We start from the raw sequence: 20,362 nt of genomic DNA, 5'->3' as shown, positions 1-20,362 counted from the left end.
ACAACAGCATAATTTCGAATGTGCTTTCTCAACTGATTGGCAAATCCTAGGAAACTGCGGACTTCATGAATTGTTTTTAGAGTAGAGTAACGCTCAACTGCTGCTGTGCGTTCTGGATCAGGGCGTTCGCCATCTTGGGAAAGAATTCGGCCAAAAAGAGAAATTTCTGATGCAGCAAATTGCGACTTTCCTGGATTTAGCTTGAATCCGGCTTTACGAGTAGCTTGAAAAATATTGTAAATAACTTTAAGGTGGTAATCAAAATTATCATGTGAAGTTGAAATGTCGTCAATATATGTATTTACATTATGTCCAGCAAGGTGGTCGTATGCACATTTTATCTTCCATCTGGTCGATTGGGTGCGGATCAATCTTGGTGATGGAGTTGATAGTGCGTGAGAAGTCTACAACAACTCGTCTTGGAGTACTTTCATGGAAGGGCTGCTCAACGATAAAAACAGGAGCTGCGTAAGGCGAGTTAGAAAGACGACAAATTCCTTGTTTCAACCATTTTTGAATTTGAGTGTTCATAAATTGGCGATCTGGTTCTGTAAGGCGATATGGTCGACAACGGATAGGCTTGTCATGTTGCAATTCTATTTTGAATTCCACATACGGACATAGTCCAATATTGTCATCGTCAGAATAAAATATGTCTGCAAATTGTCCAATTATAGCATCAAGTTGAGTTTGTTGAAGCTCAGATAGTCCTGCAGATTTTGGAATAAGTTCAATTTGAGGAGGATGTTTACTTGGTTTAACAACGTCGTCTAATGATGGTACTGAGAGTTCACTGGAAGCAATACAATTAATGCTTGGTTTCGATGAATGAATACATTCGTATAGATGGAGAGCAGATGGCGTAGAAATACATAATGAGCCGTTAGAGTCGTAAGTGCATCTAGCTTGTACTTGGTGTAGCCAATCAAATCCCAAAATGAACGAAAATGGAAGTTCGGAGCAGATTGCATGCGAAGAGTTAAAAGTTCATCTTTAAAATTAGACTTATGCGAACCTTACACTTATTAGATGATCGAAACTTAAAGCACTCCCTTAACAGCAAATTGGCGGCCAATAGGGTCACGCAACTTTAGGCACCTCAATTTAGAGACGAACGGCATACGGCTAGCAATGTGGTCAGCACTGTTCACTTGCCTTTTTTATTACCTACACCGAAAAACATTTTGGTGTATATGCACCAAAATATTTATTTATTGACACCATTTTTATTATTGCCATACTTATAGCCAAAGGTGGCAAATATTTAATTTTCAAATATTTACCACCATTTTTGGTATCGAGGTAAAACTAAATTTTTTTTACAATGCATCTTATCACATTTTTTATTTACTTTTTCACTGTTACAGTTTTGTTTATTTATGTGTTCTTTTTTTTGCTTACTTATTGACAACACATATTTTCATGCCCATTGGAATCAATTTATAGCTTTATTGCAAAAGAAATATAATAATAAAATAATAATAATAATATCAAAACAATTTCTCACTAGAGTGGTGTTCTGTAAAGTAAACCTTTCATACATACGTTTAGAAACCTTGCGAAATTGCAGTATGATTATGAACACTTATGAACAAAAATCAATATTAAAGTATAAGGAAAAGTGTCTGTGAACTCTTAACTAATCACTATTGAATCTACAAAAGCACAGGAAGGATTGAAAGCAATAACAAAAACGTTATCTAATGGGACTGGAATTCCTCTTCCTTATTGTTGTTACTTATGTCACTTGCCAATACTAGAAAGCCTGCTTGAAATCAAGCAAACTAAGACAGAGGGTGCATTCGTGTTTTGTCAGTGAAGCAATCTATGACCAAGAATACAATTTCAGTCACACATATGTCACAAACCGTTTTACAGAGAGCACCCAATCATACTCCATTCATTTATCCATAGATCGTAATTTTGATCAGTTCCAGAGAACGAACAATCTCCTACTCAGTACCCCGAGAGGTATTGATTTGTTATGGGAACTTGGAAGATTTTGTGACCCCGACAAATTTAACGTGCACCAGTCATCATTTAATAAGCGGGGATTCTTTATCCGATGGGATTCGAACTCTCGTTCTCATGAACACGAGTCCAACATCCTGCCAACCAGGCTATTCCAGCCTTTCTCTTCCTTTTGATCAGGAATCGCTTTTCAACTTTAAATTTAAATAAACTGGTTTCAGGTTATTTTAATCCCTCTTTTCCAAGATTGACATCCATAATGAGTTTAAAAACGTTTTTGTTCATTCTCAATCAAATAACTTGCGACGTCCGAACGTGCATATTTCTTTTTTACTCCATTTATAGAAGAATACTAAAACTTAGCATGGAGAACAATTTTTACGGAACATCTTGTATGACTAGTAAGAAGTTGTTATGATTTGCTGATTTTTAAATCAAGCTGAAATATTTGAGTGACCTCTTACTTGCTAAACATCTTCGTCCAATCAATAAATATATCACTTACTAATTTGCAATCTACCACTAAGTTTTCCTATTTGTTGAGATTTCAAGCTTTATAAAGCTGCAATTTTTTTCTCCATTTAATCTAAACCTTTTTTTCTATTTTTGAATCCCGCGACATTTTCAATAAAATGTTCAATGCAATTGCTATTGATAACTATATACTCTTATGATAAGTAAGGTATGGGTCACAAATTTTATTGTTTAATTGTTTGATTGAATGTAGAATTTAATGAAACAAAAGCCAGAATCGGCTATACCGCTGCATTCTTCGACGATATTATGTATTCAAATATAACTTAATCAGCGACCTAACTAATTTTAATGTAAAAGACTATAAACAAAAACCTGAAAAAAGAAACAAGGTGGGCTTGTAGTACATTCGAATTGTTGTCTGCTGAAGATAAACTCTCTGAAAGGTATCTCCTATTGTAAAGATATATTTGTAGTTTAATGAAAGAACAACTAATGTCAAAATTTTGTTATCAAAGGGATACATTTCGTTAAAAGCAAGAAGAAAAATGAATTTTCTTCTTATTTCTGTGAAGTATAAAGATAAAGCGAATACTTTTTTTTACAAAACTGATTATATAAAGTATAGCTAAACGTCTACAATAATTTATCTATCTCTTGATTTAAGACTTAAAGGGTTTTCCTTAATAACAGTCCTATTATGTAAATATTTAGAATCGTTGTCAAAAATGAAGCTAGAGAAGTTTATACATTAAAGATCGCAAATTAATATTTAAAAGAGGAAGAAACGAAAATGCTATTAAATCTGTCGAATTAGTTGTGAGAAAGTAGGAGATGAAAAAAAAAAATCAAAATCAGTTTAAATGCCGGATAAAATTGGAAGGTGTTTACAATAATTTTATTTCAACACCTCTGCAACCAGACAAGTTTTGATGTCTTTAGTTGATAGTTTTTTTTGTCCCCTAGTGAAATCTATGTACGATCTCTAATATGTGCATTTTTTACTTCATTTTTTAACAAGAATTCAAAACGTGTACAATAAGAGTGGTCATTATGGAATACCCTGTTTATTTCCCCCATAAGCTAAGACTTTTTGCATTAAAGTCTATATCTCGTATTTTCGTTAGTTAATAACTTCTTTTGTACTAACAAAGATACCGTTTGTGCGCCTAAGTTGAAAATCTGGTTTTCGGTCACCCAGTATATATGCTACCTCTAAACCTCTGAAATTCGGTAATATGCACACTATTTTGCTAATCTACAGATTAATTAGAATAATCCGTTAAATTGCGAAATCAAGAGTTTTTTGCAATTTACATAGGTACTCTGCGTATTAAGGGTTTTCGTATGGTTAAAGTTCAAAAATTCGTTTCTTTCATTCTACGGTGTAGGAAATTTTTCGGAAAAAAGGTTCAATAGCAATTTATTTAACAGTTATTTTACCATAGTCAAACAAAACAGTCTAATATCCATAAATAAGATGGTATGTGAGAAAACCGTTTATTAACTGCTTTCACTTAATACGTTTGAACAACAAGAATTTTATTGCAACATCTAAGCCCACCCAATGAACCCACTTAGTTTTTTACAGCTGAGTATTATAGCCGAGAGGTGTATTCTGTCAATCTCTTGACTGTCTGAACGGGAGTTCGAGTACCAGCGTTGACATTATAAAATTTCCTCTATTTCCCACAACACATGAAGAGTTTTCAGTGTCCAATTTGTGACTTTGGACCACTAGAATACGATATTCTCACTCACGCATAGATGGTAGTAACCGAAAAAGTCCAATATTTTTCATCTTTTATGATAGGTGAAACAGCCAGATAAACTAATTAAACCACATTCCACAGCTCATTTGATGGAACACAACTCAACCACAACCTAACTCCGATGCCCATTTTCTTACGAAAAGCCTATCTCCAATGTCTAGGTACATTTCGTTTTTACTGTTTTGAAACCATTGTTTTTGTAAATGGTTAAAAAGGGTATAGTTATATANACCCTTGACGCTGCATCACAGGCAGGAACGCCTCCAATGGTGTGATCAATGACGAACCTGGACGCAGGAATGTCATGAATATATATATATATGGTTTTTTAACCATATTTGTTGTAAACGGTTTCAAAACCATAAAATGTAAAAAATGTTGTTTATCATAAACTGCAGGGGTAGTTGGATGAGCAGACTGCTACCGGTTATTTTACCGTAATTTTAGATTGAAAATTCTAACAGCGTATCAAAAAATTAGTTTATTGCATTTATTGATTCGATTCTTTAGATATTGAAAATAAATTGACGACATGTTAATTTTCTGAATTGCAATAATATTTTAAAACATTTGATATTCGGTATTATATTTGGTATTAAAGTATATATTTTGATTTATAAAGATATATATTTGGTATTAAAGTGACTGAGGATTGATTCTATTAAAGAATGTGTTAATTGTTTGACCGTAGTAACTTGATTTTTCAGATAGCGAAAAACAAATTAATAACACCATGTTAATTTAAACGTACAGAAACGTTGCTATTATGTCCAGGAGCATATTTTCACTTTAACGAAGGCCTGAGTAGGTAATGAACAGATAATCTAGGTAGTTTGAAGATTACCTAGGTAATTTGATGATGAAATTTTTTTTTGCCATTTAAATGAATCACCATACTTAATCTGCACATTAGTTATATAATCTGCAGAATAATTTATTTCTATGTTTATAGCCTTTTTACTTACGTTTTGTACTTTTTGCATTTTTTGGTGACAGGGTAATCTTCAGCATAGCAGTCCCTTTTTAGTAGATTGAAATACATATTTCCTACTGTGTTAGAAGTCATGCTGTTCACTTTCTCTAAGCAATCATAAAAATCATAATCACACTGGCAGCTTAGTCTGGAAGGGGAAAAATTGTAATTAATTGGAATTTTCGAATGCATAATGTATATTAAGCGACCACATGGTCTACGCTGAAACGACCGTAGGGTAAAGTTTACACTCGGTGTACTACAGAGTAATTTACTCCGAAAAACTCTTAATTATGTCGTTATTAATTATTATTTCTTATTATATGTATTTCTTCTTATTGTTATTATATGTGTCATATTATATGTTAAAGTTGTTATTAGTTACTTATTTCTTAAATATTTTATTAGATATTCTTTGATTTAAGTGCCTGGCAGAAGTAAAGAAGATGATGTTTCCATATTTTAAGAAAAGGGGGTGGGAGAAGAACAGGGAGATTTTTTATCTCAGTTAGTTGTGGAGGAACACCGGTATTTACATATTTTTACGAGGGTTGTCTTGTAAGTAATGGCAGTTTTGTTGTGTACGCTAATATGTGACGCGTGCATCGAAACGAGTGCTTCTGTCGTGTCCCAGCATTTTTTGGGAACAACTGTGCTCAATCTCAGCTGTGTAGACAAACTGTACGGTCAGTTCTGTGTCTTCAAAATGTTCAAATTTAACAAATAGTCCGCCACGCGATGCGTTTTTAGTCTGCAAAAAACCTATCTGCTGCATATATTCACTGCCATATTTGTGAAGCAGCAAAATTCCCTGCCATGCTGACAGGGAATTTTGCTACTCTATGACAATGACTCTCTCCGCAGCTCAGATACTACCTTTATTGGATTATTTTGGTTAGGAAGTCTTGTACACCCCTCCCTGCAGCCCAGATCTTCCGCTGAGTGATTTTCATCTTTTCCGATATTTCAAACATCATTTTGGCTGTAATCACTACAACGATGACGAATATGTTAAAACGGCCGGGACGTCTTGGTTAACGGAGCAGGCGGCAAGTTTGTATGAGGAGGGTATTCTAAATTTAGTAGTAATATTTAGTACTAAATGTAATTGTTAGGTATGATTAGTGTTTAAGCAAATTTGGCAACTATACGCTGAAAAAAAGAGAAACGTATGTAGAATCTGAAAATAAATTTGCTTCTTGAAAATTTTTTGTCGTTTGATTTTTATTTTCAAACAGCCCTTACTTAAAAAGCAACCTTTGTACATTATTCAACAGCATGAACCTGTAAAAACTAATTAAATCTTAAGTTGAGTTACCTTTTAAATGTATATCATTAATTAAGTGCTAAGCTTGACTTTCACAATAGCATGGTGCAATTAATTGATCAAAAGTATTTAATTGATTAAAACTTATAAAAGCAAGTGAAAAATCTTATGTTAAACGAAAATAAAATGCTGTTACATTTTTAATCGAATCGGTTGAAAAAAAAGTTATCGTTTCGGTGAGTAACAGAAACACGGTTTTGGCAAAACATTTCAAATTTTCGGAAGCTTATTTCAGCCATACTACAAAAGCGCTGTATGCATCACAATTCTAAGAATTTTTACTTATGGCATTAAGAAAATGTTTTCACCTACACATACAGTCAAATTATGTAAAAATGGGAAAAACGGATTTTGTGAAAATTTTAGACTGATGCTCTTCATTAACTCCGTCTCGAAGAATGACGAAAGATTTACATAGAACATAAATTTAATTTCAATAATACCAAAATTTCTCCCCCTGCCATATCAGCTCCTCTTAATGGTCTGAATTTTTTCTTCATTCACATCAAAGCCGATCCCCTATTTAACAACATGGGTTTCTCACTATTCCTCCATAGCACTTGGTAATGCATCTTTCCCTGATTTATTTATTTCGGCTATCGAGGTTTTTCAAATTTTGTTTTTCACGCTTATTTTACATTGTTTTCGTTGACAACTTTGCTTTTCTTCACACCAGTATTGTTAAACGAATTCACGTCTGGTGCGTCTTGAGAATGGATACCTATTTTCAAGTGCTCGGAACATGTCGATTTTGTTCCTCTTTATAATTTATTTATAGTTTAACATTTTCTAAGAAAGAAAATTCGGGAAACAATATTGACAAAATTGATATTACGTTTACTTTTAAATTTAATGCATATTTTCTTCTTTTTACTACCATTTTAGATTTAAAAAAAATAGCAACTGAATTTTGTATAATTTCTTTTATTCAAAACATATAAGGGTGTGTATAAATATTTTGTTTAATCAAGACGAATATTAAAATTTTAATTATGTTACAACCCTGATTTACTTTTTCGAATAAATGAACTGCCCTCAAATAATGACTCTAGGCTTAACCAAAAATATGCCAGTCTCACATTATGCATTACTTGGGTTCTAACATGTAATATTACACGCAAATCCTGCTGATTCGGAATATATATATAGACTACTGGCCATTAAAACTGCTACACAAGGAAGGCGATACACCACGACGAATAAAGAAAGTTGTGGTTTGCAAATGATTAGCTTATCAGCGCATTCGTGCAAAGCAGGCGGTGGGAGCGACACCTACAATGTGTATAAAAGAAGAGATTTGACAGTAAAATTCTCATACAGAAATTGAATTTGAGCGTTGTTCTTGGTTAAAAATGTTTTTGTTATGCCTCGTGTAAGAAGGAGAAATGCCTACCAGCACGTGTCTGAGTTTGATCGAGGTCGAATTGTGGCCTACCGGGATTGCGGTTAATCATACCGAAGTATTGCGAAGTTCGCGTTGGACGAGATCCCATGACTGTTAGCAGAATATGGAATCGATGGGTTTATGACGGCCATATGGAACGCCGTGCAGGATCTCAGCGGCCTCCATCTCTAACAGAAAAGAAGACGGACATGTTATCCACATGGCCTAAAGAGATCGTAAAGCTACGTCACGAACCCTGAGTTAACAAATGAGGTCATTTGCAAGACAACGAGTGTCTGCTCGAACAATTCGAAGAGGTTTGCAGCAGCATGGACTGTTAGCACGGTGAACATCGCTTTGGCTACCCTTGACGCTGCATCACAGGCAGGAACGCCTCCAATGGTGTGATCAATGACGAACCTGGACGCAGGAATGTCATGACGTCGTCTTTTCAGAGGAATCCAGGTTCTGTATACAGCATCAAGGTGGCCGCATCCGTGTTTGGCGACATCATGGAAAACTCCTATTGGCAGCTTGCATTCGACATCGTCATACTGGCCCATCACCTGGAGTAATGATATGGGGTGCCATTGGATACACGTCCCTATCACTTCTTGTTCGCATTGTTGGGCACTTTGAACAGCAGCCGTTACATTTCTGATGTGTTAAGGCCAGTTGCTCTTTCTTATCTTTGAGGCCTCCATAACGCTGCGTTTCAGCCGGACAATGCACGACCGCATGTTGCCCGCACTGTACTGACCTTCATTGACACAGAACATGTTCACCCGTTACCCTTGCCAGTACGTTCTCCAGATCTTTCACCATTTTAAAACGTCTAGTCAATGGTCGCCTAACGACTGGCAAGTCACCACTCGTTATTCGCTACGGTCAATGAATTGTTGCATAATGTTGAAGCTGCATGGAATGCTGTACCCGGCCATGCTATCCAATCTCTGTTCGACTCAATGACCAGGAGAATAACTTCTGTTATTGCTGCCAAGAGAGGCTGCTCAAAGTACTGATTCCTCAGGATATATTCATGCAAATACCCTGAGTATTTAATCACTTGTTCTCCAAACTATAATGTATGTTCCCTTCCCAATAAATATCATTCTGATATTTGCTTTCCCTCCTGGTGTAGCAATTTTAATGNTGTACATATTTATCTGAGAAAATAGTAATTCACAGTTTTCCTGTTATTTAAACTAAGTAACATTAATCGTAAAGTAATGAGCATGCAAATGTTGAGGCAAAACACATTCTTTTGTTTCATAATAATAAGGCAATATCATAAACGCAATCAGTCATTTTACAACAATATTAGCAAGACAGCTCCGTCGGAGGACTAACTATAAGCTGTACTCGGACTAACTATAACCTGCAATGTTATGTCGAGTAATAAGTAAATAAATAAAATAAAAATGGCATTGTAAACAAAAAAGTATATGCTAACTTTGTGAAAGGTGAATCATTTGTGAGGTTATTCTTTGTCTCTCCTGGTGCCATGGTATCATTGCATACATCGTGTGCTCGGCAGCAGAGGTCCGTGTCCCTGTGGATACCGAGATCGTCATAACTCTTGGCGAGATCGCCAGATCCACACCATTTGGTCCCTGTAAGCCATGAAATTTAGAAAATAGCTTATTATATTGATTTCATAATATAGTTCACTAAAGCTATCAATTAAAGGAAACATCGTAAAAGAAAAGAATTATGCTTTATGAAAGTGCATGCTTTAATTCTAAATTGTTTTATTACTTTAGATTTTGTTGCAATTTTGAAGCAATTATGTGGGATCAAAAGTCATATGTGAGCACATAAAAAGTGTTTTAGTGACCATTAAGTGCCAAAGTATAGGTCAATTCAAATGCAGAAAGTCTTTAAAGCAGCTTGCTATTACCATCATTGATTAATGAATTACTTGCATTAGAAAATCTTGTAAAGAAGTAATTGAACCTACCTCTTATCCTATTTAGAGATCACAAAGCGGCTAAAAAAGGCAAAACATAAAACCTTTTCTTATAAAAACTCCAAATGTCATGGAGTTTTTTTCTTCTTTTGTTAATTTATTTTCTTTTGTTTATTTCTTTTCTTTTATTAAGGTTTCCTATTCAATTTAGTGGTGTGCGACCGTAGAATTGGTCGTAGAATGCTCTCAAAGGTAGATTTTTCATTTCTCCCGATGATTATTATCCTACTTGGCCGTACGTAAACCCATACTGGTATTCTCAGTAATCTATTCACTAAATAGAGTAATTTCAAAAATTAAAAAGCATTTTAAAAAATAGCCGCAACCCTTTCCGGCGCAGTGTATCCAGTCTGGCAACACTTACTACTAAAATATTGCAACCCACTAAAAATACGAAATCCCCTGCTACTAAACCTTTTTTGGCAACCACTATTTATTAAACAACATAGAGCTCAAGTATTTCTTTTTTACTTATCATTTAAGAACTACGATCGCACTTTCTAATTTGATGCCGGTCAAAAAATTTCAATCAAAATTTGCCGCATCTGAAAGGTTTTTTTTTTAAAAAAAAAAAAAATTCATACTAAACTCAACTTGAATCATTATGGATTGTACTCACTATTATAGATATTTTAATAATTTTACTGGTTGATGCTGATAAAATTAATCAAACCTTTAGAATTTCCACTTCGGCATCCCTCCTCATCCAAATTTATGAGCGAGTGTTTTGTGTTGCAAACAAGCTACTAATTTTTTTACAGTTTCTCAATACGGTTCCATTACCTGGAAAAATGACTGGCAGCGAGTGTTGTATATCTTCAGAGTTATCCGATTCTGTTGAGTTCTCACTACTGTTGTTCGGATTACGATTCTTGTCTCGTCCCCTTTCCGATTCGATTTTCCTGCTGTTTCTGTTTCTTTTCCAGGCCACGAACCGCTTCACAAGAGAGCCAGTCTCTCGTCTCCTGCGCCTTGAAATCTCTGTGCATTCTTTGATGATTTCTTGCAAATCGTCTTCTGAGGGAGTGCGGATGAGTTCTCCTTTGGAAGCTTTTATGACCTCCTCAATAAGTTGACTAAAAGAGAAGATACAAGTCTTTAATAGACGTACGATTTAATGTTTTTGAGGGAGACTATTTAAAACACTTCACAGTAATATAAAATGTTCATTAACAAAAATAAAATTTATTTATGTAACTAGGAAGTTATATAAATATATTTTGTTTGCATAATATATTGTTGAAATGAAAAGGAGACAACTACATTGGGATATGTCTAGTAAATACTAGATTAATCACATAGATGAGAATGAAGCAATATTTAAAACACACTTGCAGTAAACATTGTTTAATTAATAACACTGAAGAACAAATTTCTTGTTGCATTTATACAAATACTTGATCTCGCTTACTTCGGGTGTGAGGATTTCAAATTAGTTTTACTCCTAAAGCTACAGATTTTTTAAACTAACATTTTTTGCTTATTTTTGATCGAAATGAACACGTTTAAAGAGGTTATACATTACTATGAGTCCCAAAAATATTGCGGTAAACTTCTAGGTGAGGTAGGGTTCATCATCAGGATTAAAACTGAATGGGCCCTCATGCCCTGAAATGTCACAGTACGTCGATAGGGGCACTTCCCAATTTGGAACTGTTAAGAGGTACGTGAAGAAACGGTTCGAAATAGGGAAGTACCTCTAGCGGCGTATGACGACGTAAACGTATATAGATTTTCATACAATTCTAATCCTGATGATGTGCCATTAACTCCCCTAGAAGGTTTTCGCAACATTTTCGTGACCTCCTGTTATATCTTCGCCTCAATGGAAATTTTCTTTTTTTAGTTGTTATGGAAATTCTGTTAATGCAGTACGTATTTCTCCTCAGACGGGAGAGTACAATTCACTAAGGCATGTGCAATGATCCGAAAAAGTTTACTTGTATATTTAATTTATTTTCTAGCAGAATACCCGTTTTTCGTATGGATTGGAAAAAAATAATCAATAAACCGGGGTTGATCAACACTGCGAAAGCATGCCCAAATCTGAAAGACATGCACCAACACAATTAAACTAAAACATCTATCCATTTTTATTTATTATTATTTATTGCCCTACCTGGTGCTTCTGCGTTATTAGATTAAGTAAAACACGTTTATAGAAGTTTATCCCATCAAAATAAAGATTAACTATATTCAGTATCGTTTGGCAGAAAGTCGATGAGAACTATAGTCGATAGTATAATATTACCATAGTCAACAATTTCCTTTAGTATTTATCCTTTTCGTTGGGCCCTTTGAAATTTATTTTCACACTACTTATAGTAGTTATTTTGATATTAATAGTATATTTAGTACATTTTTAAAAGCACCAATTCATTAAAAATATTAATTACCAAAATTAATTGAGCATCATTGGCACCAGTAACACTATGGCAATTTTTTACTGTTATCATAACCAAATAACTACCTTTTCTCCACTAATTTAGCTTTTTAGCGTAAAATTTATATTTTTAAATCCAATTGTAACTATTATCAAAATTTATTACTTGTTATTTTCGAAAATGATAAGTGACGACATAGACATTTTTATAATTATTTTTAGCGAACTGATATCGGTACTTATTCCCGAAGCCATAAAAAATCTCTAAACTATTATTGACATGCATGATGCTTTACTAAATGTGGTAATAAAAATTATGTGTTGTCGTGTTTTAAGTACTGTGATAATTAGAACCTATTATCACAATATAGGTGATCTCCAAAATGGATGAGTGCTCTAATATGTCCATACAACATATATATACATGACCATTGTTTATTTATTAATTTATCTTCATTAATTAATTAATTAATTAATTATTTTTATTATTTGTGTATATTCTGCAGCGTCCTTTGACTTTCAGATTTACCATAATATAAGTTTGAAATTATTCTCGCTAAAAGAAATATTAATTATACACACAGTATCATTTAACCTATGACATTCAGAATTTACCACAATTTTCCATTGCTTAATCGATAACTTAAATTTATTTTATTAGTTCTTGTTGAGTTTCCACTATTGCAGTTTATGGAGACACGCTTTACAAGCCAAAGTATCAATATAAGAAACGCGTGGTTGAAAATACCTTTCGAAATACAAATTCGGGGACATAATAGTGGTATACTATTTTTTCAAACTAAATGTCAATTCTGTCTTGTTTGTTGAAATTAAAGTCTGATTCACAAACTGTTTATTTTGTCATTATTATCATGTTTAAGCGATAAGTATAATCAGTTCTAATCGCAGTCACAAGCAAATACAATAAAGTATTTTAAATACCTAATACATTTATGAGAAATATGTCTAAACTTTAAAAAAGAGATTTTGAGTACATTAATGGTATTTTAATGTTTTTTTTTATCTCATATGAGGCTAATTATTTAACAAATAAAACATCCTGGTATAAAAGCACTTACATTTGAACAACATTTCGTAACGTTATATTATTTGTCTTCCCTATAATTGGAGAAATCGTACCTAGTATTAAATTTTTTCACTCATTTTGCCTCGCTTAAGTTTTATAGTACTTTCCAAAATGTATAATGGTGACCCCAAAGTATTTTTCATTGACTTACAACAAACAAAGTATGTATAATTTTAGGTATTTGTTATGTTATTAATAAATCGCGTTTGATATTATACATTTCATGGTTTATGCGAGTTTAAATTATGCTTCTCTCCCCTCACTTAAAATAACTTTTGTTCAAATGATCAGATTTTTACGAAATAAATGGCAAACTTAACACTTTGACGCAGATGGGACTGTGATGTTCCTTTTATATATATATTTTTTTCTGACACTTTAATTACTAGCAAAAATATATGTTGATATTTTTTAATTATAAAAAGCAATTTAATAGTTGCTAAAAAGATCTGTTACATTATCGGAATTATGTTTCTATTAAAATATAAAATCAAAAAAAGTAGTGAGAAATTTATTTCTTCATTCATATTCAAAAATGTATTAATAATTAATTTAATAAATTAAAAAATTTCAATGATGAATAATTTTTTCTCTTAGTTTAAAATAAATGAAAATAAGTGCAAATTTGAAAAAATTCTTGTTTGACAGTGAGTCCTGTCTGAAAGATTACCTTTAACGCAGAAAAAGAAACCGATGTTTCATGGGGCATTTCACAACCGTAAATTAATAAAATGCTAAATTTAATATTTTTTACTTATTTTGACCTAAATTAACAAAAAATAGTAAAAAAAGTATGAAAAATATGTTTAATAAAAATTCTGCGTCAAAGGGTTAATGGTTCAAAAGGTTGACTTCACATAGGCCAATTAGTTATTGCTAACCATTAATTAAATTACGAAATCAAACATTCAAAACGTTCTTTTTATGAATAAACACGGCTTTTTCAATGAATTCGGATTTCTGTTCCCAAGAAAATGGAGGATAGCCATAAGCTGGAGATTATGGTCCCAATAGTTAGGAGAGCAATCTAAAGTTTAAGTCCTCCAGTGATAATTTCATTTTTTCAGTATTTTGCTATAAATCGAAAAGTTTTTAAATGAGTTTTAAAAAAAACTTCATATAGCTGCAAAATTCCTTTATTCAAATATACTCCATGCAAAAAAAGATTTTAAAGGTTTTTTATTATTATTGTATTTAACAAGGGGTGAAACATTTTCAAATTATAAGTTATGCAAATCTTTTCTTCATTGACGAATTGTGTTATTCATTGTATGACAAAATAAGAAAATTTGAACAAAAAAGGCTAAGGTCCTTTTTTTGTGAAATTGCAAAATTTCTACTCGTAGTTTAATGATTTTCTGAAAATAAGGTCCTTTTTTATGAGAGAAAAAAACAACGAAAACACTAAGACCAGGCTCAAATTCATTCCAGGAATTTGAATTTTAAAGTTATAAATTAAAAGCGCAAAAGAAAAGTTTAGGAAAGAAAAGTTTTGTTTTCAAAAAAGTTGTTCATTTGTTTATAAAAAAAAAGCTTCTGGTTTCACGATAAAATATTTCGCAATGGGTCTGTTTACTCGCGTTTTAGGAAAAATTCATTTTAACTAGAAAAATATTTTGAGAACAATCGGTTAACAGACCCAAATTTTTTCACAGTTGACCCCTTGGGTTTTGATAAGTCACATGGGGACACTTAAATGGTCCCGTGTGACTTATCAAAATGCTTTACATTAAGCAGTATTTTTCTTTTATTTTGCACGAGCAACGTTTTTCATAAAATAATGCACAGCAAAAGTAATTTTTTTTCACATGTTTCTTCATCAAATGCTGATCAATGCCATAAACAAAAATGTGTTCTTCACATTGAAACTTTAGAAGCGTAATAATAAAAATTATGTATGCAAATATAAAAGAATTCAACTAAAAGTAAAAATGATGTTGAGTGAAATAATAAAACTTTTCCTCACGGATTAGTGAACACTTCGCAACCCATGGCATCCTCATTGTCATCATCTTCATATGGCCAGGTGACCACTAGAACTTTTTTGTTGTTTTCAGCATCTGATTTTTGAAAAATAAATATTTTATCCTCTACGATGGAGGACTGAACGAGCAACCAACATGCTCCCAGGATGAAACACGTGACTAGATGTCGCATTGCTGCGTCTTTGGTTCCTGCTTAAATGTACCACCTACAGAGAAAAAGAAATATCCATATGAAATATTTTGTTAATAAATTCTTTGTGGCCATTAGTGCCATACAAATCTATTTATCAAAAAATAAAAAAGTGGTATAAGTGGTGTCACAAGTGCTTATTCTTCGGAATTTATTTTGAAGAAACAAGACAGTTCTGTCTAGCATTATGTCAATATATATATTTAGTGTAAATAAATATCTAAACTAAACTCAGTGGCAAGACAGCCCATAGGGGGCCAGGGCCTACTGTGCCCATCTCAGTTTTCTTGACCTTGGGCTCTGAGGTGCAGGAGCAGATGTTCCGGTCAGGTGGTCAGTGGAACGCGGAACCCCCAGTGTTTAGTTCCCAAGTATGCTTGGTACTCATTTATCGACCCACTGAAGGGATGAAAGGCTGAGTCAACCTTGCCCGTCCCGAGGTTGTTTAGCAAGTAAAATGTCACTAAAATATTTCAGCTTGATTTAAAAATCAGCAAATCATAACAACTTCTTACTGGTCACACAAGATGTTCCGTAATAATTGTCCTCCATGCTTAGTTTTAGTATTCTTCTATAAATGGAGTAAAAGAAATATTCACTGTCGGACGTCGCAAATTATTTAATTGAGAATGAACAGAAACGTTTTCAAACTCATTATGGACGTCAATTTTGGTTCAATTCTAATCTAAAACCAGTTTATTTAAGTTTAAAGTTGAAAAGCGATTCCTGATCAAAAGGAAGAGAAATGCTTGGATAGCCTGGTTGGCAGGACGTTGGACTCGTGTTCATGAGAACGCGAACGAGAGTTCGAATCCCGTCGGACGAAGAATCCCCGCGTATTAAATGATGATTGGTGCGCGTTAATTTTGTCGGGGTCACAAAATCCTCCAAGTTCCCACAACAAATCAATTCCTCTCGGGTAATAAATATATTTCTAATAAATATCTACTTCCATATAATCTGCATCGTTCATGTTTCACTTTTTGTGGCCAGATATCATTGGATTATGAAGAGTGGTCTGCATTAAGCTGGTTTTTGTTTCAATAGTCAATTTGAAGCTCATTTTTCTTGAACGCAAGCAAAAGCTATCTTTTTCCTATTTTCTACAATGCTATAAACTATATTCTGAAATTTTAGACTGCTTAGTTATAAATTTTTTATGTTAAAAAAAAGTTTGAGTTTTGACATTAAAATTAAAAGAAATATTATTTTTTAATTAAAAAAATATTTCGCGTAAAAAATGTGAAAGTAAGCGTAAGAAGAAAAAAAAAAGTTTGCAAATTTAAAAAATCGGTGCTTCTCATCTCAGTTCCCAGAAAGAAAAAAAAACTTTAGGAAAAAAAACGAGCAATGATTTTCAAAATGGTAAGTTTTGCAAAGATTGCAAACTTGGTGCATTAAAATCAAACTTAATTTATTAATCTTAAATTGTTCATTAAGACTAAAATATTTTTTTTAGTAAAATAAACTAACTTTTCAAATTTTAGTTTATTGTGGTTCTCTTAAAATTCAAATCAATATTTTATAAAATACGTCATTATCAAATCAGAAAGGATGTCAAGCATTGCTATATAATTTTTTGAATTCTTTTTACTTAAACTAAAATTCTCGAAGCTTTATCTAACAATTTAATAGATTAGATGCCAATTGAAATTCATTTATCATGGTTCAATAATATCTTCTATTGTTATTTTTTCCTTTAAAATCAATAAATCTCATTAAACTTATCTCTGAATGTGTGCATAATTAATTCTACAATTTAAATATAGAAAAAGTTTTTTAGAAGATTAACTTCTTTTAATCACAATTAAATCATGAATAGCCCTAATTACTTCAACAAATAATTCTGATCTCCTATTTAAAATCTAATGAACAATTTTCAACATATTTGAATTTTAAATGTTCCTAAATATAAGTACCACTAAAGTTAGCCAGAAATATGAAACAAGAACATTATTGATAATCAACCAAAAATAATCAAAAGAATACCAGAAAATCAAGAATTTCACATTAAGTATATGGATATAAATAATCAAAAGAATATCACTGAAACAATACTAGATAAAATCTTAATCATAATTTTCCCCATATTAAATTTTAGACGGTCGATACTAAATATGACGGATTAGTGTTACATAAGTTGGTACTGGATATTAAAAACGAATATTCTTGACTTACCATAGCTTTTACATTCCAACATTTCATGTGCTTTCATTAGTGTGTTCTAAATGCTACTTGTTAAAAATATGGAGTTTTATTAATGAATAATATTGACTTTTACTTGTGAGATTTCACAACATAAGCGTTGTAGTTAAAAGGTTCTACGCCACAGAAAATGTAGACCAACTAATTATTCTCGAGCACAGAATCGTTTAAAGAGGTAATTAAGTTTTTGACGCACCACTGACAAAACAGTATTAAACAGGTCAAGAGGAAAAACTGAAAAACCATCTTAAAACAAAGATTAAGAATGATTTAAGGAGTTAGAATGTCCACGGATATATAAACACGCTGACAATGAACTCCTTGCTTGTTTTATTTTTCTTTCTCTTTACCTTTGTTGCCTTTTTTTTTCTTTTAACATTTGAGAAAGTTTCATCTCTTGCATGATAGGATGTAAAATTTCTTGTCAATTCTTCAAAGGGGAAAAAAAGATGCATGACTGAAAATTTTTGGTCTTGTTTTTAAATATGCATATTATTGATGTTAAACTGAATATTGCACTGAGAAAAAAGTATGAACAAAACTATAAGAAATTGGTAACAGTTAAATTTTTTTTTTGAGTCTATGGGGACATCAATAAGCTAGATAATTTTTACTAAGTGCACTGGTAAATGTAACAACAAAATATGATTTTATGATATTCGATAAAATTTGGTAAACGTGTAAGATTTGGTAATTTCATCATCTTATCTAAGGCATAGAATTTATTTATTCGGTCAAATTTACTTTTCAACGTTTTACAAGTTTTTATATTTTTTATTAAACGCGTGGTTATAAGAACTATAATTTAGAAAATCAGAACTTCTGGTAAACCATTACCACATAAACGGAAAAGATTACCAAATAAATGGTTTAAAAACAGTATATTTTGGCTTATCAACCAGAATTATGATTGTTTTACCATATTTGTCAATACTATACAATACCGTAATTTTACAAGAATTTTTTTTCTCCGTGTGATAATTATAGAATATTAATCAACTGTAAGAAACTATATCTTAAAGCTGAAATATTTTTTTTGGTGTAACTAATTATACAAGGACGTAGGCGTAATTGTTAATTATATATATTTTTGACAACTCCCCCCATGAAATAGTAAAGAACTAGGCATGCAGACAAAACCTAAGAGCAAATTTTCATGATAAAAATTCTAGTGCATTGTTAAGATTCATGCTTTATTATTATTATTCAGCCTAATTATTTGGCCATAAGTTTGCTTAGTTGGATTTTTGTTCTCTACGGATCATATAGTACCAAGGAGTAAGAGAAAGTTTAGTAATTGATTCACAATGTGGACAAATATCATCGGTAATTTTTGATTTTTAACTTTTATTCAATTTAAAAAAATGTCACTGGATATACTTATATATATATATATATATTATCATACACAGCAAAAAATTCCGGATCAAATTGCAATGAAAAGTACTAGCACTCAGGGTGCTGCTTCTGATATGCCGTACCGTTCTGATGAAGTGTAATTCTTACAGTAATAATTACGTTAAATCACTGAATTACTCTAATTAAATAAATATTACTGTAAAAGCTTATGCGGCATGATATTTTGCGGTAAAAATTGATTTTACGGTAAAATGGATTTCATGGTAAAATGGATTTGATTTTACGGATGATACACCCAAAGTGTCGGTACTTTATGCCATAATTTGATCCGGAATTTTTTGCAGTGTATTTAAATCACGTGTGTTAAGATCATCTGCTTAATCAAACGTCTTAATAAAAATTATTTATGAAAGGATTTATAAGATTTTAAATTTTTTAAACTATTTTTAAACTCTTTGTGCAGTAAACAATACCAATCAAGTTTTAATTTTTAGATACATTTTTACTTAATGTCAGTGATTAAGTGACTTTTTCCACACATTTTCAAAAGTTTAAAGCTAAATTTTAAATTTAATTGCTCTTTAATGTCTAATTTTTGTATTGGTGATATTAATTTTTAATCAATCAAAGATATGAAGATGAGATGAATTTTTAATTACTGAAATCTTCTAAAAACTACAACAATTTTAGACATAGAAGAAAGAGGGAACTTGACTTAAAGCACAACTAATTTTATTTTTAAAAAAAGGACAGATGATCGTTTCGGTATTTTGAGAAAAATTTTATCTTCAGTGTCTCGATATTAGGGATAACTAGTGGGCTGCGCCCCCTGCTTGCTAACGCTCGCCAACCCCCGAAAATTGCTACGCTATCTTATGTGGTTTGCTTCGCAAACCAAGCTCGCTTCGCTCGCTACTAACTTTGGTACATTGCAAATGCACAAAATTCTAAGAATTAAAAACAATCATTCAAATCCATATAACAATTTTTTATTAAAAAAAAAATTACACCTTTTTAGTAAATACTAAGTCATTTAAATAAATTTGAATTCAAATAAATGACTTGTAATTCGTTAAACCTATTAGAAATGTGCTATAGTATAAAATCTTAAGATAAAATTTCTAAAACTGACATCTCTTTAAAAGGGTTACAATTTTGGCTATAATTAAGTCTATTAAAAATTGAAATAAGTGAATTGCAATGAAAAAACCTGCATAAACAAATAAATTCTAGTAAAGCAAATAAATTCGTAATATAAATCAAAAATCGTCAAATAAATTCGT

General features: G+C 32.0%; 1 protein-coding gene across 5 annotated transcripts in view; it reads right to left on the bottom strand.

Annotated features, from left to right (window-relative positions):
- The window catches only part of LOC107453245 (uncharacterized), a 74,424-nt gene that overhangs the window by 26,396 nt on the left and 27,666 nt on the right, over positions 1-20,362 (bottom strand). For 4 of the 5 annotated variants that reach the window (XM_071179661.1, XM_071179659.1, XM_071179660.1 and 1 more), the window contains exons 2-3: positions 15,307-15,531; positions 10,654-10,946 (exon numbers count right to left, since the gene is read on the bottom strand). In XM_071179661.1, coding sequence (XP_071035762.1) covers positions 10,654-10,946; positions 15,307-15,497 — 484 coding nt within the window. In that variant the 5' untranslated portion in view covers positions 15,498-15,531. Of the gene's footprint in view, positions 1-5,161; positions 5,339-9,354; positions 9,515-10,653; positions 10,947-15,306; positions 15,532-20,362 lie in introns of those variants that run through there. The other variant, XM_043045965.2, reaches the window with a different exon arrangement.

The sequence above is a fragment of the Parasteatoda tepidariorum genome, chromosome 4, assembly GCF_043381705.1.
Source record: "Parasteatoda tepidariorum isolate YZ-2023 chromosome 4, CAS_Ptep_4.0, whole genome shotgun sequence".
Lineage (NCBI taxonomy): Eukaryota > Metazoa > Arthropoda > Arachnida > Araneae > Theridiidae > Parasteatoda > Parasteatoda tepidariorum.
The sequence above is the reverse complement of the archived record's forward strand: the minus strand, read 5'-3'. Positions and strand labels throughout refer to the sequence as shown.